The sequence below is a fragment of the Talpa europaea genome (genome assembly GCF_964194135.1).
Source record: "Talpa europaea genome assembly, chromosome: 1".
Taxonomy (NCBI): Eukaryota; Metazoa; Chordata; class Mammalia; order Eulipotyphla; family Talpidae; genus Talpa; species Talpa europaea.
Window position 1 is genome coordinate 81,339,359 of NC_140073.1, and position 18,743 is coordinate 81,358,101.

The 18,743-nt window shown below is 35.1% G+C and overlaps 1 protein-coding gene across 1 annotated transcript in view; it reads left to right on the forward strand.

The window, feature by feature from the left end:
• Window positions 1–18,743, forward strand: part of THSD7B (thrombospondin type 1 domain containing 7B) — a gene marked incomplete at its 3' end in the record, with an annotated part of 691,568 nt that overhangs the window by 134,712 nt on the left and 538,113 nt on the right. Inside the window, exon 2 of the mRNA XM_084247796.1 lies at window positions 3,229–4,039. Within this exon, the coding sequence (XP_084103922.1) occupies window positions 3,229–4,039 (811 nt within the window). The remainder of the gene's footprint in view (window positions 1–3,228; window positions 4,040–18,743) is intronic.

The following is an 18,743-nucleotide window of genomic DNA, read 5'->3' on the forward strand; positions in this document are numbered from 1 at the left end:
TGTTTACAGTTCACAGACAAATACTACTGCATCAATCATGAGATATATTTTCTCCTCATGCCTGAAAATGCAAATTGTTCTAGGTCAACTGCTTAGAGGTCTTGTGTCCATCTCTTATGTCTTGTTTGCATTTTGTTTTGCACTTATTCCAAGTGTACACGATTCATTTTGCATTTGCTTATTATTTACATATTTTTCAGTTGTGTACAAAGTTTGCCTTTGGCTTCCTGAATGCACTGGCTAATATTTATATACAGCCGGGTGCCTTACTGTGCAACAGCCTCTGTTCTAAATTTCTAGACGTAGGAGCAGGCAATCATTATATATATATATATATATATATATATATATATATATATATATACCACCTTGAGAACTTATTCTACTCATAACCAAAGGAATATTAACCAGCAAATAGGAGAGGTCATAGCTAAGTTAAGAAACAGATATGCTTTGTTGTTTTAGAATTGCACCTACCAGTGCATACCTGGAAAAGACTTTTTTCAATGACGGCATGAGCCCTAGCTTAGAATTTCACAGATCTGGATCCCATTCTAATTACCTTGTATGAGCTGTGTGACTGTGTGTGTGCTCTGTAACTTCTCTCAGCTTCTTTATTCCCTGAGTGATAAAATGACCATACTTGTCCCACCTCATGGATTTTTGTAAGCAACAGGAAAAATATATTTAACAAATCACCAGTGGTGCACTATAAACAGTCTCTGTGTTAAAAAATAAAATAAAGCTCTGATTTGTATTGATTTGTAGTGTGATATAAATGCTCCCACTGAACAATTTTAAATGAACTATGATTGATTTAACAAATACCTGGAAAAATTAGTGAATATTAAGTAGTTCCATGGTATCAGTCAGGTCAGGCACACCCATTATTATTTCTCAAAGAATGTAATAACTATTTTTTAAAAGTTAACATTTTGTCTTCCACTGATCTAAGAAAAAAAATTATTCTTTGGTCAAGTTTTGTATAGGTAGAGGATGTGAAAGCCTAGAAAAGAATAGTAATTTATAAGATTCAAAATATTAATAATTTCAAATAACATAAAAGAGCTACCTTCACAATGTTGAAAGTCAATGAGAAAATGATAAGGAAACATTTTAATAATAAGGCGATATATTAGTGAAGTGCTTTAAAAGTTTGCCGTTTTGGAGATGAGTTAAATTTGTTAATGTTTTTGAGACTGGTTAATAATAACTCAGCTTTTCTGGGTTTATGTGGAAAATATATATTTACTACCTTCATAAAGAAAGATAAACTGAGTTAATATTTTAAGACCCAATGCTTTATCGAAAAACTTCCTTTAATTTTATCCAATAGCTTTTGTATTTTTCTTTTCTTTTTTTTAAGATTATATTTATTTTTATACAAGAACCGGGGTACAGGCAAGATGCGTGGGAGAATGAGAGGATTCACCAGAGACAGAGCAGGGAACAGAACAGGCAGACTGGTGAAATACACTGCTGAGGGGAGCAGTAGGTGAGACAGGAGAGGTCTGCTGCGCCATGTGGGATTCTTGCCGGCCTGCTGGCTGGGATCGAACCTGTGCTTCAGAGGCTGCGGACAGCTTCACAGCGCTGCGCTCAACTGCCTGTGCCACCAGGAAGGCCCCAGATTTTATATTTTTCAAGACTGATTTTAAATTTTAAAAGTTTGTCACAATCATGTATTTTTGAAATAAAATTTTATTGAGTAACCAGATGATTATTTTTGTTAACAATTAAAATTTCCATGAATTGTCTGAATGTTATTGGTAATGCCTAGAATACCAAGTTCACATGTTGAGAACATGACAGTGAGGATGACTGTGCATGTCAGAACCAAAACTGCTGCTGTCCTGCTATATGAGAGATGCTGTTTGTACTGTGTGGTCCCAAACGCAAATCCCTATTTCTCCAGGGATGCAAATATCTCTTCTTAAATGCATGTGACTGTGTGCTCATTTACTGTTCTTTAAAATATAATGGATGTGCATGAAAATATATTTCATGAAGTAATTAAAATGGGATTTTGGGTATTTATCAGATTTTGAGAAGGTGAGAGCATATCATCGTTCTTTCCACTGTATAAATTAATATGCTTGTCGGTATAAATTGCCTTTATGGTAATTACAATTCTAGTATAGGGACAAAGGTTATAGGGATAAGCTAATAAACATTTTTTCAGGTTCATATAACATAGTTAAATAGAAAGGAGGGCACTATTTTTCGTTGACACAAAATATGATTACTTCTTTTCCTTGTGGAAAGATCTATGATCAGATCAGCATTCTGGAGAAAACCAGTGGGTATGTCTATATATTTGATGCCCAGATATGGGGAAATATCAGTAGGATGTTCCTTCATCTATCTATTGGACTCTTTCCCACACACACACACAAAAAAAACTAATTAATTAATTAAATGAGTCAGGGTAATATGCTCCAGTGTTGCTTTAATGTGAGCATACTTTACCTGTGGTTGATACCCATCAGAAATAAAAAAAGGATATATTTCAAGGATTCTAGGAGCAGAATTTCCCTAGGCAATTGAGTGGTGCTGCTTCTTTTATCACTTTGCTTTTCCCCTCTGGATCAGATTTTGTTCTCATGCAATTTATTTTGCAAGCAAAAACCAAAACCCAGCTTCATTTAGAAAATGAAATATATTTAGGATACTTTGTCAGCTTATTTTTTAAAAACATATTTCTCTCCTGAGCTACTTAGGAAATGAGCTGAAGGGATGGAAATATGAAAAATCCTACTTTATTAAAATCTTGGATTTAGGGCTTTTCTTTTAGATGAAACACTGTCTAGCTAGAAATTATTAATATTGAGTTAGATATATAGGCTTTGGAGCAATAATTATAATAATACCAATCATTTATTAAATGTGTATTGTTTACTTGACACCACAATATATCATTGATCCTCAGAACAGGTCTACAAGTTGGTGCTTTTATTCTCTACTCCCACATGTAAGTAAGACTTGTGGAAGGAAGTGGAGGTAATTTGTCCAAGTTTATGCTGCTGGTGAGAGATGGAATGGGACTTTGAACTAAGGCCAACTGATATAGAGTTCACATTTTAAACACTCAGTTATATTGTCCACTGAAATTCATGATACCTTAGAGGTGTGTTGAAAAAATGTGCTAATAGTTGCTCCCCTTCTGTTTTACTGTGGATGGCAGCATGGAATCTCTGAGTCATTGACACCCTGTTTTTCTGCCTGTAGGCCCCTGGGGAAGGTGTACAGGAGACTGTGGGCCAGGAGGAGTCCAGACTCGGGCACTGTGGTGTTTCCATTTTGAAGGGTGGACAAGTCACCTGTCCAACTGTGATGAGAACAACAGGCCTCCAAAGGAAAGAAGTTGCTTCCGAGTGTGTGACTGGCACAGCGACCTCTTCCAGTGGGAGGTGTCCGACTGGCACCACTGCGTGCTTGTTCCTTCTGCCCAAGGCCACGCCAAACCCCGGACTGCAGAGTGTGTGACTGCTCAGCACGGGCTGCAGCACAGGACAGTGCGCTGTATTCAGAAGTTGAACAGAACCATGGTTGCAAATGAAATTTGTGAACACTTTGCCCCCCAGCCCCCCACTGAACAAGCTTGCCTCATTCCTTGTCCCCGGGATTGTGTGGTATCTGAGTTCTCACAATGGTCCAAGTGTAGCAAAGGATGTGGGAAGCAAGTGCAACACAGAACTCGTGAGGCCATTGCCCCCCCTCTCTATGGAGGGTCGCAGTGCCCCAATCTGACTGAGTCAAGAACCTGTGAAGTTCCCGTTTCCTGTCCTCTTGGGGAAGAGGAATATACTTTTAGCCTTAAAGTTGGACCATGGAGTAAATGTAGACTGCCTCCTCTTAAAGAAATTAACCTAAGTGGAAGAACTGTCCTGGATTTTAGTTCTGATTCAAAGGAGCGAGTCACCTTTAGACATCAAAGTTACAAGCCCCATCACCACTCCAAGTCCTGGGACATAGAGATAGGTTTTCAAACCCGGCAGGTTTGGTGTGCAAGAAGTGACGGAAAAAATGCTATGCTAAGGTAGGAGGCCTTCATGTCTTTCTTTGACCTAAGATATTTTACTGTGAGATTTTGTAAAGCTTCTATGTAATTTTCTGTAGAGGGAAATTTTTAAGTTTGGGATTTGGGTTTCTAGAATTTTCATTTGGGAATTTTTCAATTTTAATTCTAAAAATAAATTCAAGTATAAACCAGCAAGGCTCTGAATCCTTGAAAAATTATTTGTGCCGCTTTATAGGATAAGTCATATATTTCCACATTTTATGAAAATGCCCACAACTATTTTAAAATTCTTTTGTTTCTAAAACAATAAAAAACGAGTCTTTCTTTAGAATGATAAAAATTAGATACATTCTTATTTGGAGTAGAAAATGCATAAATTTTGTGTTTCCAAATGTTTAATTTTTTAAAATTATTTTTGTTTTTGTCTGTTTACTCTTGTTTGTAAGATTAAATAGACTCTTTTACACCAGAGTTATGGACAGTTTCATAGTAGCAAGGGTACCTTTAAGTTTACCCAAGAATGTTTTCTTGAGTATAGGTTTGATAAAAATACTAACTTGAATAGCAGTAATTGGAATGCATATCTATAGAAGTCATGCACTAAACATTTTTTTATATATTTTATTTTTATATTTCCCATACAATTGCAACCCCCTTATTTTGACCCCAATCCCTCCCCTCCCTGCCACCCACTCCCATAGAGTGTCGCTGGTTCATAGTTGTTGGTTGATTTTGATTTTTACTTTCTTATAGTTATTCTTTTTCCTGGTCCCTTATTTAAGTTTTCTAGATTCCTGCTATGAGTGAGACCATCCGGTATTCTTTTTTTTTTCTGGCTTATTTCGCTGAGCATGATCCCTTCCAGCGCCATCCATGTTGCTGAAAATTGCATGTGTTTATCTTTTTTGAATGCTGAGTAATATTCCATGGTGTATATGTACCACATCTTCTTGATCCAGTCATCTATTTTTGGGCATTTGGGCTGTTTCCAAAGCTTAGCTATTGTAAACAGTGCTGCTATAAACATAGGGGTGCAGGTGCTCTTTGGAATTGATGTTTCTGTGTCCTTTGGGTAAATACCTAGGAGTGGAATTGCTGGATCATATGGAAGCTCTATGTTTAGTAGGTCAAGAAATCTCCACACAGCTCTCCATAGTGGTTGGACCAGTTTGCACTCCCACCAACAGTGCAGAAGAGTTCCTTTTTCTCCACATCCTTGCCAACATTTGTTGTTGCTAGTTTTTTTTTTTTTTTTAATATGTGTCATTCTCACTGGTGTAAGATGGTATCTCATGGTAGTTTTGATTTGCATTTCCCTGATTACAAGTGATGTTGTATGCCTGTTGGCCATTTGCATTTCATATGCCTGTTGGCCATTTGCATTTCCTCTTCAGAGAAGTTTCTTTTTAGCTCTTCTGCCCATTTTTTGACTGGATTATTTTCTTTGTGTTGAATCTCATTAGCTTTTTGCAGATTTTTGTGATCAGTCCTTTATCATTAGTGTTGTGCATGCACTAAACATTTTAAGAGCAATTAGTTGACATTTCAAAATTATTTTAATTATTTTATTTTACATCGTTGTATAAAATAGTGTGCTCTAAAGTGATAGAAATATATTAAATGCAGAATTCAATTTTTCCTCAGAAGGTCTTAAATAGAAGCATTGTATATTACCAAGATTCTTCTAAATTTAGATGCTTCTCAATAGTATGCTAATTACCAAACAATGATTATCTTTAGGAATAATCATTACTATCAGTTGCTGTTTTTTCAGGAGTCACAGTTGATGGCAAAGACTCAGAATACCTTTCCATTTCATGAACAAATCAATGTGATGATTGCTTTTGTGTTTATTTGACTTTACAAATAAGCATATTTTATATTTGCTGCTTATTCTGATTTATGCCACATATAATAGGAAGGTGCACTGAAGAGTGATTTTCTGTCTTGTATTGCTTCTGTGAAGCCCAGAGGATTAAGAAGATAATTTGGGTGATTATTGCTTGAATGTGTATATGGGATTCTCTATAAACATTCTTTTGTTAATATTATATAGTTTTGATGCAGTGAGCATTATATAGAATATTTGCATTTTTTGTTTGCTTGTTATTACCATGTTCTTTTTTTTTTTAAGTGAAAACACTGTTTTTAGTGCAGTTTTAGGTTTATAGGAGAATTGAGTGGAAAATACAATTTCCATAAGTTCTTTAAACTCTCACCCTCTACACTCACAAAGCTTTATCACTTCTCATGCATTGTTAAAACTGATGAGCAGTTTCTATCAACACATTTCTTTGGTCCATAATTTATATTAGAGTTCACTCTGTATTGTACATGCTATGGTTTCGTCAAATGTATGATGGCCTGTAGCTATTTGTGCATCATACATCATAGTTTTATTCCTTTCCAAATTCCCTATATTCAAACCAATTAATCCCTTCCTTCTCCCCAAATCCCTGGCAACCAATGATCTTTTTTCACTGCCTCCATACCTTTTTCAGAATATTATATAGTTAGAATAATACAATATTGATCTCTTTTGATTGGCTTCTTCTGATTAGCAATATGTTTTTAAGTTCCCTCCATAATTATTCATGCCCAACAGGTCATTTATTTCATTTTTTTACTGAATAGTGTTCTGTTGTATAGATGTATGACAGTTTATTCACTTACTGAAGGGCATCTTGATTGTTTCTAAGTTTTGACAATTATAAGTAAAACTGTTCTGAACATTCATGTACAGATATTTACATAACATATATTTTCAACACATTTGGTAAATACAGGAGGACATAATTGCTGGGTATTATGGCAAGTTTCATTTTGTAAGAAACTGCCAATCTATATTCCAAAGGGGCTATATCATTCCCACCAGCAAGAAATGAAAATTCTTTTTTTTAAGATTTATTTATTTATGCATACAAGAACTGGGGTATAGGCCAGAGGTGCAAGGGCTGAGAGGAGTCACCAGAAACAGTGGGGAACAGAACAGGCAGACTGACTGAAATACACTGTTGAGGGGAGCTGTGGGCGAGACAGGAGAGGTCTCCTTCGCCATGTGGGTTTCTTTCTGGCTGGCCAGGGATTGAATGTATGCTGCAGAGACTGGATTGTTTCATAGTGCGGTGCTTAACCCCTTGTGCCATGAGGGAGGCCCAAGAAATGAAAATTCTTATTGCTCTCTAAATCCTGGTGAGCATTGGTGTTAGTAGTATTCTGGAATTTTCAAAGTGTATAGTGATATCTCACTGTTTGATTAGCAGTCCCTTAATGGCATGTGATATTGAGCATCTTTTTGTATTCTTATGCACCATCTGTATATCTTCCTTGGTAAAGTGTCTGTTCAGATATTTTGCCAATTGCTTGAGTTGTGTGTTGTCTTATTGCTGTGTTTTAAAAGTTTTTGTACATTTGGGATACCATTCCTTTATTGGATATGTTTTGAAAATGCTTTCTTCTAGTCTGTGACCTGTCATTTCATTCATTTTACATTTCCTTTGATAAATAAGATATTTTAAAAAAGTAATGCTGTCCAATTATCATTTCTTTCATTGAGCATTCTTGGGTTTTGCATCTAAAATAATTACACCAAATCCAAGGTGAACTAGATATTCTCCCATCTTATCTTCTATGAATTTTGTAATTTTTGTATTTTCCTTTTAGATGCATGATTCATTTCATTAATTAATTTGAAGTAATGTTGGTTTACACACTGTATATGATTTACAGTACAGATTCACACCTCTTCAGATATATATTGCCACCTTAAATCTAAAACTGGAGGCAGCCGTAGTGCTCCCATCATACTCCATTGTAAGCTAGTTTTGGTGACTATTCTGATGTCTGTGTCTGGATACATTTTTGTGCATAAGGGGTTTTCTAGTGGTTCTACTGCCATTTGTTAAAAAGACTATTCTTTCCCTGTTGAACTGCATTTTTTCCTATGTCAAAGCTCAGTGAATTATATTTGTATGGATCTCTTCCTGGGCTCTTTATTTTTATTCCACTAATCTATTTATCCATTCTTTACATTAGACATTGTCTTAAATACTGAAATTTTGTATCTTAAGTCTTGAAGTTGGGTAGTGCCAGTTCTCTGAATTTGTTCTTTAGTATTATGTTAATTGTTCTGCATCATTTGTCTTTTCCTATGAACTTTATACTCAGACTGTCAATAATCATGAGACAGTTTGCTAGGATTTTGATTGAGATTGCTTATAATATATAGATCAATTCATGTGTCAATAATAGTAAGTCTTCCTATCTACCACACATGTGGAGTACCTCTCCTTTTATTCATTATTTTATTGCTTTTATTCAGTCTTGAATTTTTTCATATGTGCATTATTTTGTTATAGTATTACTTAAGTATTAATTTTTATAAAATATAATATTTCTATAAATGTATTTCTGTTTTTCACTTCAAATTCCAATTTTTCACTGCTGCCATGCAAGAAAGCAATTTATTTTCATATATTAACCTTAGATCTTACAGCCTTCTTCTAATAACTTATTTTTTTTCAGAGAATTGTTATTATTTATGTTGATCTTTTTGGGCTCTCTTTTCAGATAAATATATCAGTTTCAAACCAAAACAGTTTTATTCTGTCCTGGCCAATCCATATAGCCTTCATTTCCTTTACTTGTTTTATAGTGTTATCTAAAATATCAAGTATGATGTTAAATAGGTGTGATAAGATGATATGTCCTTATCTTGTTCCTGATCTTAACTATAAAACATTTAGCTTCTCATCACTAATTACATATGATGCTAACAGTTGGCTTTTTGTAGATGTTCTTTATCAAATTGAAGAAGTTCCCCTCTATTACTTGTTTATTGAGAATTTTCATCAACATAAGCATTTATGGTGAATTTGCCAGATTATTTTTATGCATGCTTAGAGGTGGTTGTATGATTTATCTTCTTTTGTTTTTTTAATATGATAGATTGCATTGATATGTATTCAAATACTGATCTAATTTTGCATATCTTGAATGAATAATACTTGGCTATGATGTAATTTTTTAATATACTTTGGGATATTATGTGCTACTATTTTTTTTTAGGAATTTTGCATATATGTTCATGACAGATTTTGAGATATTGTTGTTAATTTTCCTTTCTTTTAATGTCTTTGTCTGGTTTTGGTATTAGGGTAATGCTGGCCTCATACAATGTTTTAAAAGAGATTATAGAAAATTGATATAATAATATTCTTGAATGTAGGTAGAGCTCAACAGTGGACCCATTCAGGCCCCATGCTTTCTGTTTTGACAGGTTATTAATTATTAATCCAATTTCATTATTGGGTGTAGACCTAGTCATATTTTAGATTTCTCCTTGTGTGTTTTAGCAGATTGTGTCTTTTAAGGAATTGGTCATTTCACCTGAGTCACCATATTAGTGGGCATAGACTTATTCATAATATTTCTTTACTCTTCTTTTAATGTGAGATGGATCACCAATGATGACCTCTCTTTGATTACTGATATTATTAGTGTTTTGTGTTTTCTTTTTTGTTAGTTTAATTGGCTAGTAGGTTATGAATTTTATTGATCTTTGCAATGAACCAACTCTTGGTTTCAGTAACTATCTCTTGATTTTCTCATTTCAGTTTTACTGATTACCTCAGATTTTTATCATTTTTAATATGCTTGCTTTTATTTATTTAATGTTATTTCCCTGTTTCCTTAGGTCGAAACGTAAGTTACTGGTTTCAGGCATTGTTTCCTTTCTGATATGTGAATTCAGTGCCATAATTTTCTCTGAGTATTGTCTCCATTACATCCCCCAAATTTTAATAAGTTGTATGTTTAGTTTAATTTAGCTCACTATGTTGTGTAATTTCTCTTGAGATTTCTTCTTTGATCATGTGTTATTTAGAAGTGTGTTGTTTAATCTTCAAGTATTTGTGAATTTTCTATCTAGGTTTCTATTATTTTATAGTTTACCCCCCATTGTATTTTGAAAGCATACATTATATGAATTCTGTACTTTTAGATTTTTTAAAGTGTGTTTTATAGTAAGGAAATTTTATGTCTTAATGAATGTTCTATGAAAGTTTGTAAAATACATGTATTCTGCTATTGTTAGATAAAATATTCTATGAATGTCATTTATATACAGTTGATTGATGGTGCTGTTCAGTTCAACTCTATCCTTACTGATTTTCTGCCTGCTGTCACTGTCCATTACTGGCAGAGGGGTGTTGATGTCTCCAACTGTAATATTTATTTCTCTTTGCTATTCCATTAGTTTTCTCCTACATATGTTGATGCTCTATTGTTAGACACATACACATCAAGGATTACTATGCCTTGGGAAATTGATCCCTTTATTAGTAAAAAAAAAGAAAATCTCTTTACCCCTGATAGCTTTCCTTGCTCTGAAATCTACTTTGTCTAGAATAAGTGCTCCAACTTTCCTTTCATTGATGTTAACATAGTATATCTTTCACACTATCCCTTTAATTTTTAATCTATCTATGGTTTTATATTTAAAGTGAATTTCTTATAGACAACATATAGTTGGATCTTGTTTATTTGTTGTCTCTGACAGTCTTTGTTTTTTAACTGGTTCATTTATATCATTGATATTTAATGGTGAGTGTAAAATTGAACTTTTTGTGGTGAACTTAACGGTGGTGTATATAAATGTTGATTCTCAGTGATGCATACCTGAAACATATATAATGTTATGTATAATATATAATAAAATATATGTAATATATAATACCATTTACAAGATATATATTACATATACAATGTTCTTATAGAGTATTAATTCAGTAAAGAATACATTGATAATTAATATAATTTTATTAATATCTACCAAGTTTATATATTTTTTTTCATTTATTACCCTTGTTCTTTGTAAATTTTTACTTATTTTTCTATTTCTTCAGTTTTAAATGGTACATTTTATATTGTCATTTTTTTCTCTTCTCTTAGCAAATCAATTATAATTCCGTTTTTTTAAAGATTTATTTGTTTATGCATACAGGAGCTGGGGTACAGGCCAGAGATGTTGGGGGGTGAGAGGATTCACCAAAGACAGAGTGGGGAAGAGAACAGGCAGACTGACTGAAATACACTGCTGAGGGGAGCAGTGGGCGAGACAGGAGAGGTCTGTTGTGCCATGTGGGTTTCTTCCTGGCTGGCCAGAGATTGAATTCATGCTCTGCAGAGGCTGTGGATTGCTTCATAGTGTGGTGCTTAAACCCTGCGCCACCAGGGAGGCCCCTAGAATTGCCTTTTTAAAGTATTTTCAGTGGTTGTCCATAGTTTGCTGTTAAATTTATGACTAATCCAATTTAAATAACACTATACTACTTCTACATAGAATAAGTACCTTATAAAACAGTATTCTCAAACCCTTTTTCCTATCACTTAGAACATTGTTGCCATTAAATTGTACCCATAACCTACAAAGAAAAGAAAACTGGTATAATTCTTACCCCTGCTCCTCTAGAGGCAAGATGTTTCTCTATATCCATATGCCAGTTTATTTCAAGATTTTCTCTTTGTCTCTGATTTTCTGCAATTTGTATATGGTGTGCTCAGGCATAGATTTTTTTTTTGTGCATGTTTAGTCTGTGTTTGATGATCCTAGAGCTTCCTTGATCTACAAATTATTTTTCTGTCATTAATTCTTGGAAATTCTCAGCAGTAATTTAAACATTTTCTTTATGTCCCTTCTGGTAATCCCATTACATAGATGTTACCCATTTTTAATTGCCCTATAATTCTTGGATATTCTAATTTTTCATTTTTTATTTTACATATCAGTTTTAGAAGTTTCTATTAACAGTTTTTCAAGCTTTGTGATTCTTTCCTTGTCTCTGTCCAGTCTATTGATGAGCCCATCAAAAAGAATTCTTTGTTTCAGTGGTCTTGATTTGTACTGTTTCCTTTTGATTCTTTAGAATAATTTCCTTTTCTCTGCTCATAATATTCATCTGTAATTTATATTGCCCATTTTTTCATTAGACTTTAACATGCTACCAAAATTTTTGCTATATCTGATTTTGAATCTGATGCCTGCTCTGTCTTTTCAGATGATTTGTTTTGTCTTTTAGTATGCCTCTTATTATTTTGTTGTTGTTGTTGTTGTTAAAACCTGCACATGATAGGGCCTCCCCTGGTGGTGCAGCGGTTGAGCGCTGGGTTGCAAGGCTGCCTGCAGCCTCTGCAGCACAGGCGAGGGTCCCACCAAAAAAACAAAAAAAAAAACAAAAAACCTGCACATGGTATATTGGATAAATGAAATTGAGGTAGATTTTTATTGCAAGATTTCATATTTTCTGGCTAGGAGTTAGACTGTGTTTGCTGTAGGTTATAGGTGTTGCAGCTAAAATTTTTTTTTCTGGTGACCTTATACTTTTTCCCTGTTTTCCTAGATAATTAATCCTAAATGTCTTAGATGTGTAGTTCTTTCTGTTACAATGCTATGTTATTATGCAGCAGACCTATTGATGATAACTAAATTTTGTGGAAAGAGGAAGCAATTTATGTTTCTGCAATTAGATATCAATTTTTTACTGAACCTGTTCCCATGAGATATGGTCTTCACAAATGCTTCTTAGTCCTTCCTTCCCACTTGGGTAATAATGGAAGTGTAGATGGGGCTGAAATTAGATATTTTCCTCCTCTGTTGTCAGTTAAATTCTGGTAAAATCCCAGTTAGCTCAACATTAGTAAACTGGTTTCCTTTGAGTTGTATTTCAAAATCACTACATTTATATCTCTTACTCCTTTCTTAGGCATGAGATTTGTTTGTTCACTTTGAGAACTTCTGAAAGTGAAATTCATGAAAATGTGAGATCTCTACAAGGGCTGGTCCCTCCTGGAATTTTCCACTAAAAAGCTTATCTTCACTGAAACATCAGCAATTTGTCATTCACAGTTTAAGTTTCTGCTTCTGAGCTACTCCTCCAGTAGGTTTTGATCCTGAGTATCTGGTTATCTGTTTCTCCAATTTGGGGGGAAAACTATCTAACCTTAACTACAGTTATCTCAGATCTAAGAAAAGTTGTTTATTTCCTTTTTTTCTTCATGTTTGTTAATTGTTGTGAAAGCAGCAGTGACACATACCAAGCCATTTAGATTCTGGAATAGAAATCAGAAATCATCACATATTGATCCAAAACAACTTTTGTAATACATTATACCATGATATCTATAATACACATTTTATGTAGTCATCAAAGCATTATGAAATGATTCACATACTATTGTGAAATTATTAGGTTACTAGGAAAATATGGCATTCAGTGGGAGCAGTTCTATTTCTCTACCTTCCACAGCAGAGAACAGAAATGTTACCCTTGATGGCTACCTGAATTCCATTGCTGACAGTGTCATCTCATGTCTAGTCAACCTGGTGAATTATGTTTGCATAATCCAGCAGGACTTTTGCTAAAGTTTCTCAAACTCATCTGTTAAAGCTACCCTTTTTTTCATGGATCGAATGCATTCAAGAAAGCTTTGTTATTTATGTATATCTGTTTACTTATGGGATAATTTTTTTTTAAAAAAGTCCTAAACTATGGATTTCTCTTACGCTGTACTTAGATCACTTTCTTATTGGTTGTCTCGGTCACTGTAGGGATCAAGTGACATTTTGTTTCCTCTGTTTGATTAGGGCAATGACTGTCATATCGTTTAAAATAGTAGGACCCTATTTTTGCTTCCATAATTCAAGGTCCTGCTGGAAAGTCATTTTCTCAGTCTAAGACATCACAGAGTTTTAATTAATGCCTTTTGCTGGCTCCCCCATTGATTACTGTAACTTTTCATAATCACCTTAAGCAATTTTCCCTTCACAGCTCTATTTGCAATGTGTTAGGGAGTTGTATTACTCTTGATGCCACTCTGCTTCCTCATCATTGCTTTGCCTATTGGGTTTAAAGATCTTTTGTTTTTGTCTCTTTGCATATCCTATTTTTCTCTTTTATTTTGACAGGAGTTTCTCTGAGGTTTCATTATTACAGTTGAAAATAGCTGTCCTACAACCTATTCATCATTCTTTTTCAGATATCAGTGATGTTGTTACAGAGCTTTTATAGTACCTTAACTTAATGAAATAGTTTTCTATATTCAATTTTATTTGTGTTTCACTTTTTTTTTTTAAAGACGTATATCTGAGTTAAGAAATCTAAACTGTAGATTAGGCAGCCTGTTTATATGAGTAGTAAAGTGATTCATATTTATTGTTTGGATGCATAAAATTCAGATGAATGGACTTTAGTTTTATTTTAATAGAGGAATGTTTGGCATGGACAGTTTTTTAATAGCTGTGCTCATTTGATACATGTGAAACATATCTTGAATAATTTCTCTGTGATTTCCTCTTACAGGAGTTACTGCAGAATAATAAATTTTAGGACTATAAAGGAAATAACAGAACCAAAGCTCAGATGTTATGGTTACATTTTTTGTTTTTTATCTTCTCCACCAAAGTATTTTTGGGAAAAAAATATTCCTATCCATTCTCGGAAATAGCTAAATCAGACCCCCAAGCAAAAAAAAATGTTCTTTCATAATTCTTTGAAAGTGTTGGAGAATATTTTATTGCTTTATTGTATCACTGGGCATGGGAATGGAAGACTTTTCCTTTTCTTTCTTTTCTGTTTCACTTTTAGATTTTATCTCTTTTCTCATCCTTAGTTTTATTTTAAAAATTATATTGAATGCGTCTCTAAAAGTCCAAAGCATATATGAAGTTAAATTTCAAAGAGTATATCCACCTATTTACCTTTACCCTATGTCCTCTAACCCTTGAAGATAATGGACTTTCTTGTTTCCCAGTTCGTACCCCCTGTGTTTCTATCTTCTCATTGATTGTTCTTTCTTATGTAAAGGTGTAGGGTAAGTGAAAAAGTGTCAGGCTTTTCTGCCCTCCATTAGAATTGATGATGGATCCCTGTGGTCCTGAATGCATGCCTGATGGCAGGCACCTGGAGTAGGGTGTGGGCATACATAAGTGGGTACACCCGGGCTTATAAGGGCAGCGTCACGGGGACACTAACAGAGAGAACAGAATAGCAGAGCAAGAACCAGAGCGAAAGGAGCAGAGAACCAGAGGCCACAAGAGAAGGCTGGAGAACCCGGACAGAGTGAAGACTTGCTGGAGGCTGACCTCCCAGCCCCCAGCACCCCTGCCTGCCGTGTACCTGGTAAAATCCCAAACAAAGCCTGAAAAAGCTACTGAGAGCTCCAGGACTCTCTCCTTACCTGGTCTGCGTGAATCATAGAGAACTTGCCCTGTGGCCCTTCCTGCCGCTATGAAAAGATAGCATACTATATATCCTATGCTTAAATAGCTAGGGAATTTCCAATATATTGCAACTACAAGTAATTCTTCAGTGAATAATCTTTTGCTTATGTATCTTGATATTGTTGTAAATATATCTTCATGATAAATTCCTAGAAGGGTGTAGGGTAAGGTAAAAAGTATCAGGTTTTTCTGCCCTCCCACCATTAGGATAGATGAGGGAACCCTGCGGTCCTGAATGCATGCCTGATGGCGGGCACCTGAAGTAGGATGTGGGCATAAGTAGATGGGATTCACCTGGGCTAAGACTGGACTTACAAGGGCGGCCTCACGGGGACACCAGCAGAAGTAGAGAAGCAGAAGCAGAAGCAGACCCACGAGAGAAGAGAGAAGGCCAGAGAGCCCAGAAAGAGTGAAGATTTGCTGTCAGCCTCCCAGCCCCCCAGCCCCTCTGCCTGCCATGTACCTGGTAAATCCCAATAAAAACCTGCAAAAGCCACCAAGGTCTCCAGGACTCTCTCCTCCTTTACCAGATCTGCTGGATTAGGAGCCCCCTACAAAGAGTGATTGCTGAATAAAAGGATACATATATACATGTTTTGGCAGCCAAACCCTCCTTCTTCATGGGGTAGGTGCCATCTTGCATTTGCATTCCCATCAACAAACTTAGAGATATATATCATCAAGCTTTTGAATTTTGTCAATATGAACACTCTGAAATGTGAGAAAAATTATCAGATTGTAACTTGCATTCTCTTATTATATATGAACTTGGTGTTTATATATATATCTCCCATATATTTAGGGGTCATAGTTATAGATCTTTTTTGTAATTGTCTCTATATGTTCTTTGCCTGTGTATCTATAGAAAGCTTTCTTTGCTTTAACATTCAAATGTTTATAGTTATGGATATTAGCCCTGTATCTATGATAAATATTCTCATAATTTCCTTTCAGTTAGCAACCTGTGCTGTGACTTTGTTTATGGTGGCTTTGGTTATACAAAAGTTTTAAAATTTTTTCCATAGTAAATTGACATATATACATGTCATACATAATAGTGGTCCCCCCTTACTTGCAGGTTACACCTTCTAGACCCTGAATGGGTGCCTGAAACATTGGATTGTCCTCTTTTATTCCCTTAAATACATATACCTTCTTCGATAAAATTTATACAGTGTAGGCATAGTAAGAGATTAACAAAATTAACAAAAATAAAACAATTTGAAGAATATGTGGTTAAAGAAAAGTTATGTGAATTAATGTGGTCTCTCAAAATGTCATATCACAGTTAAAACTTTTGGACTACCAATGATCATGGATAACTGAATCTATAGAAAGTGAAACTACAGTTAAGGGAGGACTAGTATATGTTGCATTTGAATTTTAGCCAATGTTACAAAGCCTTTCTATACCCAGCTTAAATGTACTCTTGGTTTCTTCTAGTGTCTGAATAATTTATTTATTTATTTTTTTAAAGAGGCATGTATTGTTTATTTGTTTGTTTATTTATTTGTTTGTTTGTTTATACATGCACTGAGTATAGTCAGGAGTGAGGGAGGGTGAGAGAATTCACCAGAGCCAGAGTGGGGAGCAGAGCAGGCAGAAGGACCGAAGTACACTGCTGAGGGGAGCAGCAGGCGGCAGGAGAGGTCTGCGTGCCATGTGGGACCCTCCTCCTGTAGCCGGAGAGCAGCCGGGGATCGAACCAGAGCCTCAGAGGCCGCAGGGAAATTCGCAACCCAGAGCTTAACCGCTGTGCCACCAGGGAGGCCCTGAATAATTTATTTTTTATGTTTGAATATTTGATCATCTGGACTGCATGTATGGTAAGAAATTGATCTAATTTTAATTTTTCCCAAAAAATCTTGACAGTATTCTACTACTAATTGAAATGACTCTCCTTGTGTAATACAGATAAAACATCATTTTCCAGGATGTGGAAAATAATATGCACACACTCATGTATATATACATATACACATACGCATATGGGGGTGTTCTTACAAGGCTTCTATTTCATTTGTCTTATTTATGAAGCAATCCTGAACTATTTTAATTAGAGATTTAGAGAGTCTTTGTCAATATAATTTAATATCTGATAGGGCTAGTCTTTCCTCAGAGCTATTCTTTCTTTTTATTTCTTCTTGAATGGTAATCATTCTCACAGAATTTATGATCAACCTGTCTAGTTCAATAAAGCAAGCTCATTGGATTTTTCTTCTTGTTGTATTAAATTTATAAATTAAAAAGAACATCTTAATATTGGGACATTCTAACTAAAACCAAGGACATTTTCACTTCAAATCTATATACTAAGGGAATTTTACAGTTTTATTTATAGGTATATTGAACACTTCTTAAATTTTTTTCAAGTACTCTCTATGTTTGTTGCTATTGTATATGGTCTTTTGTTATCCGTTGTCTTCCCTAACTGGTTAATAAAATTTTCTGTTGATCTGTGTTTATTTTATAACTTGTAGCTTCTTGAATTCTTCTATTATTTGAATATTTTTTACCATTTATTTCCTAGTGATTTTCAGATATAGGGTCATGTTACCAGCCAATAGTGATAGTTTTACATCTTTTAAAATTTTTTATGCCTCTAATTGTTCTAGTTTAATGTATTGACTGTAGTACTTATGAGATATTAATGAATACTACTGACATCCTTCTCTCAAATCTCATTCAGGATGTCTATGGGGTTTCCCTGTTAAATGTGATTCTTGTTTTAGAATTGAGGCATTTATTAGTTTTCTATCACTGTTGTAACAAATTAGCACAAACTTACTGAATTAAAACAAAAAATTTGGGCCTCCCCAGTGGCGCAGTGGTTGAGCGCTGGGTTGCGAAGCTGCCCGCAGCCTCTGCAGTGCTGGTTCGATCCCCGGCCACCAGGTGTGGGTCCCACATGGCGCGCAGACCTCTCCTGCCACCCGCTGCTCCCCTCAGCAGTGTACTTTGGTCCTTCTGCCTGCTCTGCTCCCCGCTCTGGCTCTGGTGAATTCTCTCACCCTCCTGCGCTTCTGACTGTACCCAGTGCTTGTATAAATAAATAAATAAAAATAAATCTTAAAAAAAAATAAAACAACAAATTTATTATAGCTATGTAGTTCAGTTATCTGAAGTAGTTCTCACTGGAATAAAATCCATTTGTTGACAGGCTGAGTTTATTCAGAAGGCTGTGTGGAACCAAGCATAAGTATTCTTAGCCATTGCTTTGTCATTTTGTGTGTAACTGCCATTTTAGAATTTTAGGTTTTGCTGTCCAGGGAAAGACTGCATTCCAGAGATAGTTTCGACAGTTTCGACCCTCACTCCACCCCTGCCCTCTGGTCACCAATGAGGGCGAACTTGCTGTAATTGGAGCAGCAGGCTGGAGCTGCATCTTGGCTGGGCCAGTCAGCTTAGAATTATAGCTGGGCAAAGTTGGAGAATGCATCCTTG